The following is a 21194-nucleotide window of genomic DNA, read 5'->3' as shown; positions in this document are numbered from 1 at the left end:
TTCAGTGAATCAGTAAATAGGACCTTATACAAGATTTAAGTGAATTAGTGAATAATTTTTTACAACCCCCCCCCCCCCACACACACACACGCACACACTAATTTACATTTATACACAAATATGTATATCCTTACATTTAACGTTATAAATACATGTAACAAGCAGTTATATACTTACATTTATAATATATACATGTATAATTTGTCTTAGATCGTGAACCAACAAAGCTCAGCAAAAAATCATGTGAAAGACTGGTGGACAGAACGCTACAACATCCCTTCAAATTAGTATTGACCTTGATTTAACTAAACATTTAGACCGTGACCGCACCTTGGATGCTACACACAAAGTTTGTCTCTACCAGACTAAAACGTTGCGGCAAAAATAGTAGATATTGGCCAGATAGACTGAAAAGTATGAAAGAGGCATATATCCGTCTATCTGACCAATTCTACTAACTTTTTCCCAGCAACTTATGGAGTCTGACTAGCATATTGTTGCTGTGACATGTTACGTAATAAGTATGGTAAGTTACCCCAGTGAACCCGCAGCAGCTACTTCCGGTGCAAAGAGTCCAAGGTCCACAGCGCAACTCTGTAACGTTACCGTGTTTATTACTGACATTGTGTAAGCTGCATCAGGTCGCACATTGAAGAATGGTGCTTCGCGTGGCCGTGATCGGCGCGGGTGCAAACGGCCTGTGCGCGGCACGCTACCTGTCGACGGACCCTGGTCTCTACCTGCCGACGGTGTACGAGCAGACAGCGGCGGTGGGCGGGACCTGGGTGTACACGGACCGGACTGGGACGGACGAGCACGGCCTTCCTGTACACTCCAGCATGTACACAAACTTAAGGTAGGGAAACCTGACTGATTTACACACAGACTTGGAAGATACTTTACTGTGGCTGTTTTGTACCTCACATGGCTTAAAGTCTCAAAGTCAAAGTTAATGCATGGGGCTTAATTAACAAAGTTCTACTGTGTGTATAACATTTATACCTTAATAGTAAGGCCTTAGTAACACTCTCGCTGTTCATGTTTTTCATTATCTGAATCTTGTGGAACATTTGCTATCATCATCATTCTTTTTTTCTCGAAGCAAAGTTCATATTTTTATGTGCATGGTGTTCTGTATGTGTGTAATTGGAGCAGGGTTCTTTGGTAGGTGATGCCCGTAGGCTATTAGACGTTACCTCACAGCAAGCTGTACTTTCGTCGACCGGTTGGTCTTCTTCCTTTATTGAACATCACTTAATATGTGCTTTTGTGTGGAAAAAAAAACAGTTTGTTTTGTCATTTCTTTCCCACAAAAGGACAAATATTCCCAAGGAATCGATGGCCTTTTCGGACTTTCCGTTCGACAGCAGCCTGCAGTCTTACCTCTCCCGCCAGGAGGTGCTGCAGTACCTGGAGGGCTATGCCGCGCACTTCGGACTGAACAAGTATATTCAGGTATCCTTATCGCAATCGGTAGGGGGTGAGAAAAGGAATTATAGGTCAAATATACAAAGTTTTCAATGCATTTAGATATGGCAAACGAATATTCAAATTATAGGAAAGCGCATTAATTTGGTCGATAGCTAAACTTACCCTAAGTACCAACGTCTCCCGGGGGAAGTTTACGACGAGAAAGATTGTAAGGGGTCTAGCACATATATACAGGTTTTCTTTCTCTAATGAACGGTGTTGACCCCTAGTTCCTGACCAGAGTAGAAGCAGTGACACCTGTCCACGTCCATGGTGTGTTAAAATGGCACGTCACGATCTCTGACGTCTCTGCTGCAGACAAACAGAGCACCGAGCAGTTCGATGCGGTCATGGTTTGTACTGGGTACGTCTGGACCACTAGGGACATAAAAGGAGTGCGGGAGAGATGAATAGAGTTGGGGGAAGAAAGAGAGGGAGAGAGAGGGGGGAAAGGAAGACAAAGAGAGAAAAGACATATGAAAATATTACTGAATTGATATGTATACTGAGAGACCACTTGAAAAGACAGAAAAGACTGAAAGAGGAGGGAGAGGGAGGGAAAGATGGAGAAGAAAGGAATTTAATGCACAGTCCATATCTGCAAAAATCGCCTCTTCTATCAACCTAAATTCAGTCCCTATATGTAGAAATCCTCTTGGAACAGTATATTAGTATATATATATATATATATATATATATATATATATATATATATATATACAGAGATAGTTTGGCAGCGTCGCGCCAACGCTAACGTTAATAAGTTTACTCTGTACTTGCAGCTATAATCATAATAGTAGACGGGCCAACATCTCTTTTTCATCCATCCCTTTCTACAGGCGGTATTCCGTCCCGTATGTTCCAGCCATCCCCGGTACAGACCGGTTCCAGGGCAGGACCCTACACAGCCATGACTACCGGGTCCCGGAGCCGTTCCGCGGGAGAAACGTCGTCATCATCGGAGCCTCGGCCTCGGGCATCGACCTGTGTGTGCAGATAGCTGCGGTGGCCGAGCGTGTCGTCATCAGTCACTCCAACCCACCCTTCATGAGGCCTCGCAGGCTCCCTCCCAATGTCAGCCAGGTGAAAAGAGTAGAGAGTATCATAGGTCCAAACACTGTCAGGTTTATGGACGGACAAGAGTTTCAGGCTGACGATATCATCTATTGTACGGGCTACTGTCTCAGCTTCCCCTTTCTCACTCCCGAATGTGGCATCACGGTGCACAGGGGCAGAGCGTTTCCCTTATACAAACATGTCATCAACACAACCTATCCTACTATGTCGTTTATAGGAATCGTACATCTATCCCTAACCTTCCCTCTGTTTGAAGTCCAGGTTAGGTTTGCTTTAGGGGTGTTGAGCGGTAGACTGAGTCTCCCCTCTAAAGCAGACATGGATCAAGAAGTTGATGACGACTTTAAAAACCGCCTAGAAGCGGGTTTGCCGCCACACCACGCTCACACTATAGAACCACTGTATCGCGACTATGTCAATGAGTTAGCAATAGCGGCTAAATGCGAGCCTATCCCACAGACCTGCCAGCTGACGGCTGCACACTCAATTCTTCAGATGTTTGTTGATCCGGTCGGGTTTAGAAATGCGACATACAAAATAGCAGGTCCGGAATCATTTGAGAGGGTCCCTCTTCAAAGTAAGAAACGACACAAGCCTAAGTCTGCTCTGTAATGTCACTGTTAATTGAATATTTCACACTGTACTACATAATGGCACATGTATATATGTACCAGACTGATATTTTGATAACAATTGAACCGCCCTAATTGTACACCCACGAAAGACATGCATGTAATATGTACGCAATATTGATAAAATGCATATCTACATGAGATATAACAAACCCATAACTATTCTATCTAGACTAGACTAGCAGATACATTCTACATTGAATACGATTATGTAATGTGTATGGCACACCCAATTCCAATGTTTTTGTGTACTTTTGTGTAAGGATTTTATACGAAATGTACGATCACGATAGGCACCTGTTAAATTGTTTCAGTTAAATAATCTTAATACTTTAATAATCTTAATAAAGATTTATAAAATGGTATGCGGTTCCGTCTACGGCAGTGATATGCTTTTTCCCTTCATTCCTTTCATCCATAATGTACAATATCATGGTATAGCTTCCAAGAAGAGCTGGTGTACCATTTATATGTAACGTTCTGTCGTCGATACATGCGCAAGTCCACACAGCTACACAGCGTGACGTCATCTACAGCGCGAAAACAATAAATACCGTCTGGATTCCTGAGGTGGTGGGCTGTTTGTACAGTCCCTATGACGCACGGGTAACACGTGCGACCTCTGCGTGTTTATCAACATTATAAACCCATAAAACTGTTTGCCTTACACTTACAAAGTGAAGGCATGCCCCGTTTGTGCGTTTAGAACATGACCACTACCCCTAAGCCAACCAGAGCCCTTCAATTACATAAACTGTGTTTATATCCACATAGTCCGCCCCGGGTGTTAAAAGAACCCCCCTATTTCCCCATTGTAGACCTCGTCCCATGTTCTAACTACTACTTAGCAATGAAATGCAAGAATGAAGAACTGAAATGTTAACTACATGTATCAGGACAGACGGGTTTAGACCTGACTTCCCCTCAACTTTTTAATGAGTCATACAAAGTTGCTTAGTTGGTAGAGTGTTGACAAGGGCACTTTTGATTTATGATATCGAGGTGAAATGTCAACCAGGGGACTATGTAACGGATAACACAGAATGTTTGAAACTTATGCTGACAGAAAATTCTAACTGTTGGAGTGTAGTTCAGGATATGTTTATGAGAGAGAAGTTTAATGATTTAACTGCTTGTATACAGTAAGAACAATGAGTGTTCACCAGAGACAAACATCCCGGCAGGTGAGAGGCAAACATACGTCACCATTTGTTTGTCCGCGCAATCTTAAGATTCCAATGGTGGGAAGGAAGACAATAATACAATACAAAGGTCAGTCGGAGGGACTGCGTCTACGCATGCTCCGTAAGGACAGGAAGTGGGCTGAAGTCGGGAACAGCAGAGGAAGCTTTATGATGGTTATCTTTATTGGCTGACTTCCTTACGTCGGCGGGGAGGTCTGACGTCTTGTGTATCCTTCTTCTTCATTCTACAAGCAAGGCGGACGCTAGTGACGCTAAGAATCTGTCAAGAAACCGATCAAAACAACAGGAAGTCTTGGGTATAAATGATGCAGCCGGCTAGTGAGAGGTATAGCTCCAACAGGAGAGACCACCAAGACACAAGAAGCACGGAGAGAAGACGTCCAACAAACTCAAGAAGTCACCGCTGCAACCATGATGTTCTTCAGGGAAATAGTTTTCTTTTGCATCGTCGGCTTTGCCATCTCCACCCCGATCTCCAAACGACAGGTGATGGTTTTAGACATTGAAAATGTTCTCGGTGATCTACTGTTAATTTGTGCCATACTAGTACCATACATACTGTGTTTTAGTATTTACCTCCAACACTATATGATAATCTGTTGTATAAAGTCGTCCAGTCATGCTTTGCGAAACTGTGGTTGCAAGTTTTTGATTGGCTTTTTGTAAAGTGTACCACTGGGAAGAAACATACCGAAAATACCCATATCGACAATTGTGACTATAGCATTCTCATTTTGTTTAAACCCCAAGGCTGAACAAAGTTCCGAAGCCTTCAGCTGTGAGGGCAGGTCCCCGGGGATGTACAGTGACCCTAAGAACTGCTCCATGTACTACGAGTGTGTGCTGGGCCACCCCGTGTACCATCGCGCATGCGCGCCTGGAGGACCCGTGTTCGACGAACAAGACCACATGTGTGACTGGCCCGAGAACGTGCCGCCGCCATGCGGGGTAAGAAAGTCATACAACCACCTGTTTGCCCATGTTTTACTTGATTTATGATTATTCCAGCACGCTATAAACATGTTCAAAATGAGAACCATTTACTAAAATGCTGTGTTTGTTTTATTCCCAGACACAGAGGATGGTTACCGAGGCTCCCGAGCCCTTCACCTGTGATGACAAGGCCCCGGGTCTGTACGCAGACCTGCTGAACTGCAGTATGTACTGGGAGTGTGTGGTCGGACATCCCGCCTACAACCGGCCCTGTGCGCCTGACGGACTCGTCTTCAACACCCTGCTGGGAGTCTGTGACTGGCCCTACAACGTCGTCGGTACGTGCGGGGTAAGTGTTCTCGACCGAATGAGAGTCATGCATGCCATACCTGGGTGATTTAAACGTCTCGAAACGTCTACATTGGCCCGTTCTAAGTTTCGAAGCTTTTTGGACAGTCTCTCTTTTAGACATTTGATTTGATTATTCCATCCTTTTTAATTGAGTCGTCCTTCAATTCTTCTCTCCGCAGACGAAGTCTTCACGTTCCCGCCGTGATGTCACTGAGGAGTCTGGGGACGAGAGCACAGACGAGACCATGAATGAAGGTACTGCATGACGTTATTATAAAGCTAGTTTTCAATCTTTTCTGCAAGCTGTGTCGGATTTCATAGTGGTCAGACTGATTTTCTGTTGCTGTTGAAAACGTACTCATCTTCAGGGCTACATGCCGAAAATAAAAACGTGTATTTCTGATAGCACGGAGAGGCTAGCAAGTGTTCTCAGTGTGACGACAGTAGCTAACTAAGGTCTTTTCTAACAGTTTTCAGCTGTGAGGACAGGTCCCCGGGGATGTACAGTGACCCTAAGAACTGCTCCATGTACTATGAGTGTGTGCTGGGCCACCCCGTGTACCACCGCGCATGCGCGCCCGGAGGACCCGTGTTCGACGAACAAGACCACATGTGTGACTGGCCCGAGAACGTGCCGCCGCCATGCGGGGTAAGAAAGTCATACAACCACCTGTTTGCCCATGTTTTACTTGATTTATGATTATTCCAGCACGCTATAAACATGTTCAAAATGACAACCATTTACTAAAATGCTGTGTTTGTTTTATTCCCAGACACAGAGGATGGTTACCGAGGCTCCCGAGCCCTTCACGTGTGATGACAAGGCCCCGGGTCTGTACGCAGACCTGCTGAACTGCAGTATGTACTGGGAGTGTGTGGTCGGACATCCCGCCTACAACCGGCCCTGTGCGCCTGACGGGCTCGTCTTCAACACCCTGCTGGGAGTCTGCGACTGGCCCTACAACGTCGTCGGCACGTGCGGGGTAAGTCACCAAGTTTCCTAACATTTTAAAAGACGCGGTATTTAGCCCGATTTGTTGCTACATTTTAGACATTTAAGCCATTTTAACAAGTAATAGAATCACTGAACAACACGAGGCATTAACAACTACTACTTTTTGCAGACGAAACATGAAACTCGTGACATGGACATGATGGATGATACCTTCCTAACAGACTCTGGGAATGAGACCGACGACATTGGCTCTGGGGACGAGACCACCGATGAGCCCATCGAAGGTAAGCTTACGAACATGATTCTGTTTCATGATTGTCTACAGTACTTAGCGTCCAAAATTTTAAATAATTTCAGTTTTAATCAATCTCCCGGGCTACTCTACCATTTTGTAATGTGTTCTTAGCTTACCGTACGGTACTGTTTGAGACACTTTAAAAAAAGTGACATATCTCAACATTGCCAATCTCTTCAAATCTTACTGACTCGTTGTCCTCACCAGTTTTCAGCTGTGACGGGAGAGCCGAGGGCCTGTATTCCGACCCTGCCGACTGCTCCATGTACTACCAGTGCGTGGTGGGCCACCCCCTGTACCACCGCCCATGCGCTCCGGGAGGAACCGTCTTCGACGAGGAGGACCAGATCTGCGACTGGCCCGAGAACGTGGCGCCACCATGCGGGGTGGGTTATCTTGCAATTGTGATATCCTGTAACAATATCCAGCAAAGTAAAACTGTTCTACAAAAATTGATTTTGTCCATAGCAGGCTTCAGGCCAGCAGCGCAAGCGAAACAGCACAAAAAGAAACTACCAGCAAAGGAACAAGGTATTTTTTTGAGCCCCAAAAGACAAAAAAGGGCCCGGATTGCCTGCTATGGAGGCTAGTATATATACATTATACATAAATGTTTCCCATCAGAATGTGACCAGTCCCAGTGTAGACGAAATTATGAGTACTAGTTGCAGGAGACACTCAGATACTTACTGAACAACTTATTCCCGCAGACGGAGATGACACGTCCACCCTTCACGTGTCTGGGAAAGGTCCCCGGCAGCTACACCGACCCTGACGACTGTGCTAAGTACTACCAGTGTGTAGCCGGCCATGCTGACCCCATCCACCGCGACTGTCCCGCCGGAGGACTCGTCTTCGACGCCGAGCTGATGATCTGCAACTGGCCCACGGCCGTCATGGCTCCGTGCGGGGTAGGTTTAGATTTGGATTTTTAGACTGCTTTTCTTCAAAAGTATGTCAGGATTACAGCAAATATCACAAAAATAGAAATACCTTACTTTGATCTCGGGATGATATTGAAGTTTGATAAATTTACCAACCGAAAGCAACATTTGCAAACACACCATGACTTTACTGTGGTACTTAAACTTCATGTGTTCAATATTATCAGAACCAGGCAAAAATTAGGCTGTTGATGTCTATCGTTATTGTAATCAGATAGCTCGATTCAGTAGTCTCAGCAACTTCAGGAAAATGTAATTTGCAATGGATATAACTTGCTATCTGAAAAATTCACTAAAATATGTACTTATTGTATGTATTTTTTTTTTTCAGTACAAAAGAGAGTAAGTACACATGTACCAGGGAGACACCAACAGCCAGGAAGCCCTAAGCCATATAGTTTCAGTGTGATAAGTGATCTGTAAGACCCTATCGTTTGTCCAGAGATTTTATCTGAGTATGCAAAAGCTCGTGTTTCATAGTCATAGTGTTATCATGGACTGCTGGTCAGTCTGGTTGTCTTAAAAGTCTACATTTTGTACTGCATATAACTTATTATAAGTTATGGTATACTGCTGAGACTTTGCTTCTTTTGTAAGCTTTTACACTATTTTGCAATAAAGAAAGTTTGAAACATATCATATTGTTTCCGTGGAAAATGACTTACATTTGCAAGTGTAAATGGGGTAAATATGTCAGTCATTTGTGGTTATAAAAAATATAAGATAGCTTCTCTCTCCCCTCCCCAAAACCTATGACATACAAGAAACCTACAATACTGGGGTAATCATTTTAACTTATGCTAGTTGAAACATAAAATACTTGTCAGAGAACAAGATGCAAGGAGATTAATAAATAGACTGACAAATTCAGTCAGTAACAATTTTTCTATGCAAAAAGATCAAGTTTTATTTGACTCTTTTGACAGTAGACCTCCACAAAACTCTGTAGATATACTGTATACAGCTTTCACATCTTTCCTGTATGTACAATGTTCACAGTTTCCTACTCAAGTCAAACTATACACTAGTCTTCACCTAACACGATTAGAAAGTGCTAAAATTTAGGATGGATGTTTTAGTCTGTTCAATGAAATGTTGATCAAAGGCAATGAAATGTTGATCAAAGGCAGGTATTTCCTCATGATAGTTGTATAATGTAAAAGTGGAAAGGACATCATATTCTAACATGACAGTATTTCTTCACTATTATTAAACATACTGCTAGCATAGAGACTGCACCAGTACACAATATGGACTTGTACAGACTCAAGTTATTACAGAAAGGATGAATCCTCTGTCCAACTGCAGTTTTATGTAAGAATGAGGCGTACTAAATTCACATTAATTATATGTTTGTTACAATGGCCATTTCTACACCAGAATCAGTCTGTCAACCCAGTTCACGTGAGATGGAAACAATTGGAGATTTCTTTAATCTGACCTAGTCCTTCCTCACCCATCTAAGTTTGTGCTTCTCAATATTATTACCTCATGAAGACTTACTTTACAATGCACTAGATATCCTTTACCATACTAACTGACCACAAGCTGATGAGTGTAAAGCTACAGGTGGTGATTTCTGTTTTCATGGCCCATGTTCCTCAAGTTTCTGACGGATGTAGTACTGTAAATGCATTTAGGTTTGCGGGGATTTAATTTCGCGGTAGCGGGAAAAGGCTTTTTCGTGGTGGATTTAAGTTCGCGGTAACACCATACACTGCAGTCTAATACCATAATAGAAAAATGTTTGCGGTGGTTTTAACCACCTCACCGCAAAAACCACTTAATTAATCCACCGCGAACATTTCTGCATTTACAGTATCCTGTTTGGTAACCATGTGCTACCGCCCGACAACCATCTGTTTGAGGTCCTTCAGGCTATGTTCCCTGGCGACCTGCAGGGCGTGGTCCAAGGCATGGATCTGCACCAGCAGCTTAGCCACCTGCTTAATGTTCTCCCTGTAAGGAAAGGGTAGGCACAGATGAGAGAGTTGTGGGGTAATCAAAATATGATACAACTAGACACATTAATGTTAGATGCAAATCAAAGCTTTGTGGCACTGGAATTAACCTACTCAATGTAAATACATAAAACCTTTCTTGTTTTGAATATGAGGTTCAACAACCAAACCTCAGGACAACCAACCAACCAATCAAACAATGAGAGACATAAAATAATGATTCTCCAGAAATTGGGACTTCAGGTCAAATAGCAAATTTATCACAGCCAGATAATATGATTACTGTTGGCCACTTCTTTTGTGGTCCAAGCATGTTATCTTTTTACTCAGTTATCAAATTTCCATGGCTTTAGCATGACACAGCAAATACTGTGGATTTCTGGCAAATAATGTTAAATTTTTAACAACACTCATGACATTTCTTGGTTTCTTAAAAACATAACATCTGTAAAAATGAGTAAAAATTAACATTTTACCCATAATGCAGTGCATATGGAAACTAAAAGCCACATTTTGCTGAATAGTGTATTGTATCTACCCCTCACCTTGCTTTTCTCCTGTCTATGTCGGGACAGCCGATGCTGTTCTTGTGTAGGGTGTTGGCCGAGTGGCTGAGGTAACGGGCTAGGTTCTGTAAGGGGGGCAGCGTCTCGTCACCCTCTATATCTGCAAACCACTGACGAGGGAAACTGGAAATAATCTGTGGAAGCAAGAGACACTTAAAATGAACACCATGACAAGTTATCTTTCGTAAATAGGACAGGGCCTTTCTTTTGGAAGATTTTAGGACCTCTTTCCGTTGCAACTACCATCTCTATGGAATTGCTTTTGTTCTCTACTTTCGTTCAAGTTTGAAAATGCTAAGATGAATCAATCATGAAGTATAGCGTTGAAGTGAAGGTAGATACTCCACCAAACAGATTCCTTTGTAGCAAAATGGACCATTGTTTTGAGTATCGCCCATTCACAAATAATTAGGTCCAGGTTCAGGTCCAAGCCTGGACCTAATCCTCTGGACCTAGACTGTACCTGTACCTGAATTTTCTGTACCAGTACCCATCCCTTATGCAGATTTTAACAACTAAACATCAGTACCACACACCTTCTGACTCTTCTCAATGCTGTCCTCGTTGACTTCCGAGTTCTGTAGAGCCAGCAGCATGTACCTGTTGAGCAGGCCGTCCACACACAGCTCCATCAGGGGCTCCCTCGCCAGGATACTGTGCCACTGCAGCATGTTACCTAGCAACTGGAGGGAGGGGGTGGGAGCACATTTAACATATACATTAAAGTTTGATCTCCTACATGTGTATCATTTGACCAGGGTTGTCTCTAGCTGAAATTTTTTTCTGTCCCACTCATTGTTTTGGCCAATGTTGTTGATTTTCTTTGTAAACTCATTTTAATCTTATGAAACCACATTTTCATCAAATTAAGTACTGAATTTCAGATTTTTGGGGACGGATTGGGTGATATTTTTCTCCGTCCCAACAAGCAAATTTCCGTCCCAGGACAGAGGAACGGGTCTTGGAGTCAACCCTGCAGTTGACTTCATTCTTAAAGTTTAAAATGTTATTACAATGAGCCTTATTACATTGATGTTCTCCATATTCCTGCTATAAACTACACAGTGACATGATCATTTGTCTTTGATAATTATCAAGATTTCCCAACTTTTCACCTTCATTGAATACCCTAACCTACCCAAACCAAACCAATTTCTAGTAGAGAGTGAGTCCTTACCTTCACACAGGTCCAGAATTGTCTCTGCAAAAAGTAGTATGCTCCCGAAGCCTTGTTCTCCAACACCCTGGAACAAAATGAGTGCAAATTAAAAACTGAAAGTACAAATTGCTTCCAGACATCAGTTTTACCAATCACCACATTCCAGTTTAATCAAGATGTACACTATTTTTCATAATAATCAATATTTCCATTTTGTATCCATAAGAAATTGTGACTGATTATCGTAACCCACCCTTTAGGATAGAGCGGCATGAAGATGTCATCATCCAGTGTTTTCCTCATCCTGCTCAGCACGGTCCTGAGTAGCGCCTGCGTGGCCTTGTTGTCCCCGGCAACCGTGGGGTAGTCGTCCACCAGTCTCTGTACCAGGGTTACCAACCTCTGGGTCTGACGGGTCGACATCGGGTCCCATACGTGTTCAGCAAGACCTGAGGGGAGAAAGCTGATCTGTGAACATCAGGAAAACTGGGATCCCTACATGAGCAATGGTGTCTGTAAAACATTACAGTCTACACATTCTTATCCAGAGCAGTTACAACAAGAAGTTGATTTGCTCCATCAAAATGCATGAAATACATGTATATAACATTTCCCAAAACCGGTCACCCAAACAAAATTCACACCAGGTTTGACAGATCTTTAGTTGGACAAATATTGATGTAACAGTGTGTTCATAATAAAACAAAACATATATCTGTTCGTCAGTAACTATCCTTCAACTCTCCCACAGATACCAAACTTATATTAACATCACATGTACCAACCATACAGCAGATTTCATCCTTCACCTGAAAAAAGCATAAGAAAACATTTGACATGTACAGCTGTCCCAGTCAGTCTCCAAACTCTGCTTCAGTCCCTATTACACTCTACCTACCAGTCAGTTTCTGCAGTACCACTTTTTCAACTATGCTAGGGAGGAGCTTGACATCGGGGTCATCCTTGGTGAGCTGGGTCGTCTCCCGGAAGCCGTAAAACAGCAAGGAGTCATACCAGGCCATATCTTCCAAGTCTTGTGCATTGGCCTGAGAGTAGGATAGAAAGAAAAATACATTGCCTTAGTCAAAAAGTACAATAAAATTTCTTTAAGATCTATAATACACAACACGTTCACAGCTTTTGCACATTATCAACAAGGCATTACACTGCACTTGCAACAGTGAAGTAGCTATTAGAACAAAAATTTAGATCATCTGAACACAAGGATACTACCTCAAGAGGGTTCCACGTGAGAAGCTCCAGCCTTACGAACGGTGTGAAGAGTTTGGGAAGACAGAGGGAGATGTAGGCTTCGTTGTATGGCTCTCCAAAGTCATACTTCCACCTCTCGAACTTGGTCTTGATGGCTCGGAAGGTGCAGAAGTCATCCACCACGTCCTCAAATACCTTCCCTCTCTCTGCCACAATGCGATCTGTGAAGACACAAGTTCCTCTACTGAGTATCTACAGCAGAACAACTTGTATTACAATAGAAGTATAAAAAAGTAAAATTGCAACATGATCTACATTTGAATTATCTTCTGCACTCTTGCATTAGATATGGAGTTACCAGAGAATATCAGCAATAAATTTGTATTTCATTGTCATATTGGAGGTCTGTGAGAAGCATGCCAGCAAAGTTCACCTTTTTCCGAGTTAAACCTGAGTATGTCTGTCTCTTGTTCCTCCTCATCACTGGACATTCCCTCATGATGGGGGACAGGGGGATCCACCGCCTGCCTGGCACGGCGCCGTCTCGACCTACAACAGACAGGAGAAAAAGATATGTCCCACATCTTCCAAATGTAGTCTGTAATTAGTGTGTATAGCAGTTTCATGGCTAATTCTTGTATCTAAAACCTAATTAGATTAGATATCTAACAAAATCAAGTCCTTCCCACTTGCACATCAGCAAGAATATCAGTATGTAGTACTGCACTGACAACACAAATATCTGCCTGGAGGCAGCTGTCCTTAACTACACATATACACAGAAGAACTCACCATTAGTCTTGAATGCTAAGACAAGCAGTCAGACCATCTATTTGCAATATCTAACACAAGACACCTCAGTTGATTGAGGAAATGTATAGTGTGCTTGGGCCAATGAAAGGACTGTGAAGCCAAGCCAAAAAGGCCCTTGACACACGTGGCACAAGCATACACCATATCGTATGTCCTGCATCAGTCTGCAATACCAAAATCTACCTCTGCTCTGGAGGCCATCTGTAGCCACCCCAATGCAATTTACCTCATGAAGTATTGTCCATTATTATTGGTACGTATGTAGTAGCATTGCTGGGCTACCATTGTAGTACATGCTACATGTACCATTTGTGTAACTCTCTCTGTCCATGGCCCACTGCACTGACTAACCAACCTTCTGGGATTAACACATCTGCAGAGACAATAACCATTGTATCCGACCTTCGCGCCTCCCTCTCAGCTATTCTTCTCTTCTTGACCTCTGCAAAGCCTGGAGAGTCTCTGCCCATCGTGTCCAGACTGCCTGCCGCCTTGTCTGAGGGAGAAAACATTTGGTTTTGGATCACAAATGTTGCCAATCTACAATCAATATATTTCCGTGCATATAAGACTATATCATCCCTACTGTGTTATGATTGTCCTTGACTCAATTATCAAAATCAATTCAAAGTTTTGGTTAAATACATTTTGGACAAAAGATTCAGTTACTGAGGAAAGGCAGCAGATGCCATCTGAAACATCCAACCATTTACAAAAAAGTATGTCATCCGTACTTCGTTTTCAAAAGGACCATGGACAAGAAACATAACTGCACAGAAATTTCCATGCTAAAAATACATGTACATCAATCAGACAATACACGGAATAGCATTTCATTCTACAAAGTAGGCAAATGTCACAAACTTTTCAGTTGATTTGGATCAGGAACTTTTGAACTTACTGGTTTTGTTCATCTGTTCCTCGCTCTCATCTTTGGTGTCATCCTGGCGACGCTGTACAAACCTCTCAGCCCGTTGCCGTAGCAACGTGTGCATGGCCGTCTCCAGTTGGTCGATTTTGGGGACCTGCAGGAACAGAGGGAAAGAGTTGGATCATCATATCTGTATGGGCAAAGAGTCAACTGTTTCAACTCAAGGCATTAGAATAGGACAAGGTCAACCCATATTAGGTAGATAAAAATGTAGATGCACAGCATATTCTGTATCTGTATCCATGTTGTATAGCTGATGTACCGTAACCTCCCTTTGGTATTACACATCGGTTTCAATGCAACAGAAATCTAACACATGCCAAACGAGGTTGGCTTTAAGTTTTGATGTAAGGGGCTGATACAGTCATCACCCTAAACCACATTTTCTGACTTTAACTTAAAAATGTATTGTGTTGAGAATGTCCTGGTTAAAAAACCTGTTTAAAGCCCTGCTTGACAAAGATAAAGATCCTTTTATGTCATTGAGGTACATTAAAAATTTTGTAGATCTATAAGGAATTGTCATTTTCTGTTACATGTAGCAACTGTCCAAGTCAACTCTGATTAACTAAAATGATAATCTGCTATCATTGAAAAGACAGTTGAGATGAGGTAAAGTGAATACATATAATGTGCTATCAGCTATCTGCATGCATGTCATCTGACAAGCTACGAAATAAGCTTGAGATAGTGCATCTTCTTCCAAGTATCTGTAAGAACATGACTGGACAAGTATCCAGGAAGTCAAGGTATTCAAAGATACCCTAATCTAAAACATTTCCATGGCCATGTCCCATAGTCGACACAATATCAAGACCAAAATCTGTGCAGAAATTTGAATCAAAGCCTTTAGATAGGAATAAGGCATGTCTAGTTACACTCTTAAAGGAAGACAGTACATGTACAATTTTAACTTCAACAGTCATCTTACTTTAGAATAAATGTATTGAAGAGGTTGACAGTTAAGTCAATGCACACAGCTGTCATCACTATCATTTAATGCAGATATGTCTAACCTATAAGTAATGACATACAATGTACATGTAAACACACATCTGCACACACGCACATACACACATTCGTAAACAACTGATGTGTTCACAAAGCAGCTGCCACTTCTCAAACCATATAAGCACAAGTCTAATGCGGACCGAGTCAATGGAAAGGAAGGGAGGCAGCTTCCCAATAGCCACACTATCAATAACAGCTACTGTACCTTGTACTTTGGGCAAGTACAGTACAATGTAAAAACTGTTTTCCTTAACGTAACAGTAAACATTGTCAAGAATCTAACTTTCCATACTGGTCCTGAGGGAGGTCAACAATGATTTAATTTACATCAATCTCACTTAAAGAGTAGAGGCTGAGCAATAATTGGGCTATCCCTTGAGTTTTTCCACTTTTCTTACAACAGTTTTGAGATTCAGGAACATCTTAGCACAACCCCCTGCCTACACCCCCGGCTATTATGGCTTGCTGCCTCCCTGTCAAGACGTACCTTCTCATTTAGACATTCTACCAAGTCTCTCACATACCCCCTCATCTCTTGGAAGAACGTGAACTGTCGCTCTACGTCGTCTGCCGACCCCTCGATGTCATCGACAACGTTCACGGAGGAGTCCATGTCATACGTGTGTTTATCGTGCTCGCGCTGGTGGGCGGAGTGTACCTGCTTCAAGGAATCCAACCTTGCAACACATACAATCAGGTTTATTACCAGCAGACAGAAATCATTTTCAAACAGTTTCATTTTGCTACATCACTGCTTACAATACATCACTGGCAGTTTATAACCATAAGGACAACATTTTTCCTGTGCTTGTTTATCAAAACTAAATGTAAAGAAAGAGATGAAAACAGATGAGATAAAGAGGACATTCAATGAGAAAGGAGTGATTCAGTGAGTGGAGACAAGATGAGAAAATCAGAAAAAAAAGAGGATGGAAGGGAGAAGGAATGTGATAGTCAGCAGGTCCTTCTGTTGTTAAAGTACAGGTTTTCACACTTGACTTCTTTACTTTTATTTGCACATACCTGTCCCTCAGTCGGTCCTTCACAGACTCCAGAGTAACTGTAGGCAGCTGACTGGGAGGTACCATTGGGCCTGAGGTGGGAGGCATGGAGGGGAGGTTGTACCCTCCACTGTAGGGCTGTACCACTGGCTGGGGGGTGCCCATGTACACAGAAGGCTGCTGGTACATGTATTGCTGCTGGTAGTAGTTATAGTCCTGTTGTGGTTGGGTGGTCTGGACCTGGAATATTCAAAATCTATTGTAAAACAAGACTCAAAGTCTACAGGAAGTAACATAACATAAATCACCAGTGAATGCACACAAAGATATTTGCTGCAGTAACTGTATGTTTGAAACTACAAATGCTATGAAATCATGATGGTTACTATATCAGAAGGATGCCAACAATGTCTTCAATCCACCTTAAAAATGACTACATTATTATTAGGCTAAAGCAATTGATGACATTTTTTCACTTGAATTGTAGTTTACAAATCAATGGTTCTAAAAGGTTGTTACCTTGTTCCATGGTGGCTTGCCTACAAAGGGCATTACCTTGTTCAGAGATAGCCCTGCTAAGGTGGTGGTTGCCATGGTTACCTGTGGGATGCTGACGCCCTTCCTGATCTGCTCCTGCTCCCATCTCTTGACTTCCTCATCCTGGTCACGTTCCCCCTCCTCACTGTCGCTTCCTGAAAAGAAAAAGAAAATGTTAAAAGAAATCGAAGACCTCATTTATTCCATGTAAGTTCCTTGTTTCATTGAAAGAGAGAATATAGAGATAAAGACAGGAAATGAGATCACAACCTTTTCTGCCACCTTGGAGCTAACTTGCTGTCAGTGTCCCGGACATGCCTAGCACAGACAAATCAAAAACAAAACCTCCCATTTCATGGTGATAATATTAATAAACACTCTTCACTTGAAGTTGATGTTGGATTCCATCTTCAACACCACCTTGTTAGAAGCCCAACACTCTAACTTGTTACTAATGACTATTGCAGTTTCATAATGGTTTTTAGAAGAGCACTTTTCATTCCTACCTTCTAACACCTCCATAATGTCTTCCCTACGAGACCGCGCTGGGTTGACTCCACGGAAGTCGATCCTCTCCTCCTCGCTATCACTTCTGTCGTTCTCGTCTTCCCGTACCAGACGGGACTTCTCTCCCTGGACACGCTGTGTGTCGTCCAGGGGAACGAAGTCCTCCCCTCCAGTCTCCCGCAGCATCTGCCGACGCTTCCTGGCAGCGTGGATGGTGGCAGCATCAGGGATGACACCTGTTCAAAAATAGTACAAAAAAATCTTTTTTAAACTAAACACAGTTTGCTACATTGTGCTTGGAAATTTGGGCAGATGGTCAGGAACAATGCATGCAACACTGGAAAAACATGTACATTGTACAAGTCTATTGATACCTTCTTAATCATCCTAATAGTAAGTCTCTTTAGATCCGCGGCGCCTAAAATCCGCGGTTTCGGTCAAATGACCAATCCGCGCTGTCTTCAAATTCGCGGTGGACGATGTGTGGGAAAAAGAGTTAGCGACCGAGTATTTAGCGCTAGCGCAAGTTTACGCGTAATAACACGTGGGTTGAACAATTTTTTTCGGCGAATTTACCGACAGCCGGCAAGGCAATATTAATCATTTTCGGTAGTATTTCACTTTTGCATGGTCAGGAAAATCTCGAAAATGTTGAGACATGTTTATATATAATAATTAGCGAGAAATCAAGGAGAAATTGGCAAGTTTGTGTTTAGTTCTGACGGCGGCACGGATTGGCAAGATGGCGCCTTGGAGGTCATGTAGGGTCATCGGGAAAGTCGATTATAGTATGGGGGAAAATGCTACCTGCAGTGCAATTGTGCTCTAATTTAACCATACAAAAATGCACAACTATTTATCACATATGTTGTATGATTAAAAATGACACATATGTAAGGAGTGTGTGATTTTTTACTTTATTCATTTGACAAGAAAATGTGTTTGTATTTTCTTTAAAAAAAGTGTTCGCCCATGCTGCTTGGGAAATCCCAAGCGAGTCACAACAAGCTTGTTGAAGCGTCGGTTTTCGGTTGTTTAAAAGAGCCTTTCTATGGAAGTGCAAACATCGATTCAGGAATAAAAAGGTCAAATACAGGTTGGTTGACAACTGGAGCACAGAGTGAACATTTTATAGAAACTGTAGGCATGATTTTTTGGTCTTTTTCTCGGCGTCTTGATTCCAAGCCAAGCTCGCCAAGAACAAAGGAAAATGGCGATCGAGGTTTCAGACAACTTTGTAGCTTTGCATTTTCGAATTCTGTAAATCGAACAGTGGTCATCGGCAGCTATATTTCAGTACGAACATGATTGAGTGTAAACCGAAGTTATGGAAGAAGACATTGGCGCTGGAATAGAACTTCAAAGTGATCCGATGTTACGAGAATGCTGCTCGTGGCCTCGTAAATTATTTTTTTTCGGCACGCGGTATGCGGCTGATTTTGTATTTTTCTTTACTGTTCTTTGTAAGAAGTAACTAAATAATGAAGCCAGGCATTACTTGTGTACATATGTATACTTTGAATAAAATTTTGATGTCGTTTACATGATCGCATGTGTGTTGTTTTTGCATCTGTGACTCCTTGCTTTTATCTTACTAGTATCTCGAGGTCGGCCGTGAATTGGGGGAGGGGGGCACATTTGCACCAAACACATCCGCGGAGAAGTAGATTCGCGGCACGAAGGTCTCCGCGAATACCGCGAATCTAAAAACACCCCGGAAATAAAGAGACTTACAGTATGACAAACGTCTTCTCTGCAACATTAGTGTGAATTGACATCACCTGCTCTGATGCTGGGCCTGAACTTCTCCCCCTTCTCTCCATCCTCTCCTTCCTTCTCCCCTTTCTCCTGCCCATTGTCCAGGCTGACAGGGGTGTTCTGAGCATCTCGCAAGGACTGCAGCTTCTCCGATGTGTACTCACCGAGGGACATCTGTGTGTTCACCTGGACGGCAATTTAATAACTTATGATAAGGAAAGGACTAACATACAATGTATAGTTAGATAAGGAAGGACCTTCACCTCTTAAAACTAGATTATCACAGAGCCATCAAGCCTTTGCATCTATGTCTCAGCACATCTTAACTTTGAGTGGCAGGGAACAACAGACAATAAACCAGATAGGGAATGAGTGAGTAAGTCTGCTTTGTTGTCATATCAAATCGCTTTCTGTACAGTGTATACTGTAAATGCGTTTAAGTTCGCGGGGATTTAATTTCGCGGTAGCAGGAAAAAGGACTTTTTGCGGTGGTTTTAAGTTCGCGGTATCACCATGCATTGTAGTATCTTAATGCCATGGATAAATGTTCGCTGTGGTTTTAAATTCGCGGTGAAGTGGCTACTGCGAAAACCGCGAACATTAAACTACTGCGAACATTTCTGCATTTACAGTAGTGTATGTGTTGAGTCTTTTCGTGGGAAAATTTGTGTGGTAACGTTATATATCCCAAAGATCTTTTTTTGCCTGAAGCAGACTTAGAACCTATAGATTCAGATGTATGCTTAAGGCTAGCAATGGTATTGGACACGTAACAACATTACATTTATATCTGGTATGGTAACAAAATTAAAAATTTAAAAAGCATAGTTTTTCCTTTGCACATAAGTGGACATGCATATGGATCTTGACAACACAATCAGTAATATGGAAAGGCCAACCTTCTTCTCTTTCTCTTCTTTCTCTTTCTTCATCTGTTCTTCCTTCCATTCCTTCTTCAGTTTGTTGGCAACCCGTTTGCTATGGCTGGACTTTTTGACACGGAACATCTCTGTTTCACATCCTACAAAAACCCACAGAATGTACAAAATTACTACGTAACAGGGACATACAAGGCCAGCAAAAATAAGTACCCTGTCATACAAATGTATCCCCTCATTCCGTCCATCAAGCTATCTTATTTCCCTGAACTAACAGTGAGTTTGGCTTGACCCGAAAAAAATTCTTGGCTGAAAGTGAGATGATCCTGTTTTTGTTGAGGTGACAAAAATTACTCGACTTCAATTTTTACTTTTTTATTTCAGTTCTAGTTTTCTACATTCGACAATCTTACCTTCTTCCTCATCGAAACTAAGCAAACTGGGCGCCTTTTTCCCAGGAGTTGTCGTTTTGTCTGCCTTTTTCCACTTGTCCTTTTTGCTCTGCAGCAGTACCACGCCATGCGCGCTGCCAGGCGAGCTCGCACCAGACCCGGGACCCTGGGTTTCCACCATCGGCAAGTCGCCAAGGCCCGGAATTTGCACATCTTTGTTTTCATCAGATTCTTCCGAGTCATTTCTTCTGCGAAGATTTCGCTGTTTTTTCCTAGGAAACATGGTTTTAAGTGCTATTATGGCTAAGAATTGATCCCCGGCCCCGATTGCTTTTCAGACATTTCTGCACAAAATCAAAATGGCGGGGTCATTAGTGAGGAATGATGGGTAATGATTTTCACTCGAAAATTTTCAATAAATCGTACAGATAATGCGAATGCATATAACGAGTTTCTTATATACTTAATGATATATAGTAGCACATCTTAGAATATCTTATTTTTACTGGTAAAATACTGGTAAAATACATTTTAGCAGTTGACCTTTGCCCTCTGGTTCCTGGTGGGAAAGCTGGAAGAAGAAGCTTGGCTTAGCTTGGGCGGGAG

At 42.4% G+C, this 21194-nt stretch overlaps 3 protein-coding genes across 5 annotated transcripts; 2 read left to right on the top strand and 1 right to left on the bottom strand.

Moving 5' to 3' along the window:
• The first annotated feature begins 157 nt into the window (after positions 1 to 157).
• On the top strand, positions 158 to 3544 carry LOC118422157 (flavin-containing monooxygenase FMO GS-OX5-like). The gene is made up of 4 exons (XM_035829674.1): positions 158 to 856; positions 1317 to 1455; positions 1701 to 1834; positions 2253 to 3544. The coding sequence occupies exons 1-4, from the start codon at positions 657 to 659 to the stop codon at positions 3157 to 3159; spliced, it is 1380 nt and encodes a 459-aa protein (XP_035685567.1). The 5' UTR covers positions 158 to 656; the 3' UTR covers positions 3160 to 3544.
• A 1014-nt stretch (positions 3545 to 4558) lies between these two features.
• On the top strand, positions 4559 to 8498 carry LOC118423210. The gene is made up of 10 exons (XM_035831271.1): positions 4559 to 4870; positions 5135 to 5332; positions 5457 to 5666; positions 5848 to 5923; positions 6139 to 6317; positions 6442 to 6651; positions 6793 to 6907; positions 7126 to 7304; positions 7629 to 7829; positions 8194 to 8498. Exons 1-10 carry the CDS (start codon positions 4796 to 4798, stop codon positions 8206 to 8208), a joined length of 1458 nt encoding a protein of 485 aa, XP_035687164.1. The 5' UTR covers positions 4559 to 4795; the 3' UTR covers positions 8209 to 8498.
• Positions 8499 to 8972: 474 nt separating this feature from the next.
• LOC118423201 (PAX3- and PAX7-binding protein 1-like) lies at positions 8973 to 20975 on the bottom strand. Of its 3 annotated transcripts, none has more exons than XM_035831244.1 (17): positions 20610 to 20975; positions 20218 to 20339; positions 19342 to 19504; positions 17560 to 17796; positions 17036 to 17208; positions 16539 to 16756; positions 16003 to 16192; positions 14475 to 14598; positions 13976 to 14069; positions 13194 to 13309; positions 12782 to 12981; positions 12447 to 12594; positions 11802 to 11997; positions 11567 to 11633; positions 10926 to 11072; positions 10369 to 10523; positions 8973 to 9821 (listed from the first exon to the last, which is right to left on the bottom strand). In XM_035831244.1, exons 1-17 carry the CDS (start codon positions 20869 to 20871, stop codon positions 9704 to 9706), a joined length of 2730 nt encoding a protein of 909 aa, XP_035687137.1. In that variant the 5' UTR covers positions 20872 to 20975; the 3' UTR covers positions 8973 to 9703. The 3 variants fall into 3 exon arrangements, with proteins under 3 accessions (XP_035687137.1, XP_035687138.1, XP_035687139.1); XM_035831245.1 differs by having other exon boundaries at positions 17072 to 17208; XM_035831246.1 differs by having other exon boundaries at positions 17117 to 17208.
• Positions 20976 to 21194: the final 219 nt, after the last annotated feature.

The sequence above is a fragment of the Branchiostoma floridae genome, chromosome 9, assembly GCF_000003815.2.
Source record: "Branchiostoma floridae strain S238N-H82 chromosome 9, Bfl_VNyyK, whole genome shotgun sequence".
NCBI classification, from domain to species: domain Eukaryota; kingdom Metazoa; phylum Chordata; class Leptocardii; order Amphioxiformes; family Branchiostomatidae; genus Branchiostoma; species Branchiostoma floridae.
The sequence above is the reverse complement of the archived record's forward strand: the minus strand, read 5'-3'. Positions and strand labels throughout refer to the sequence as shown.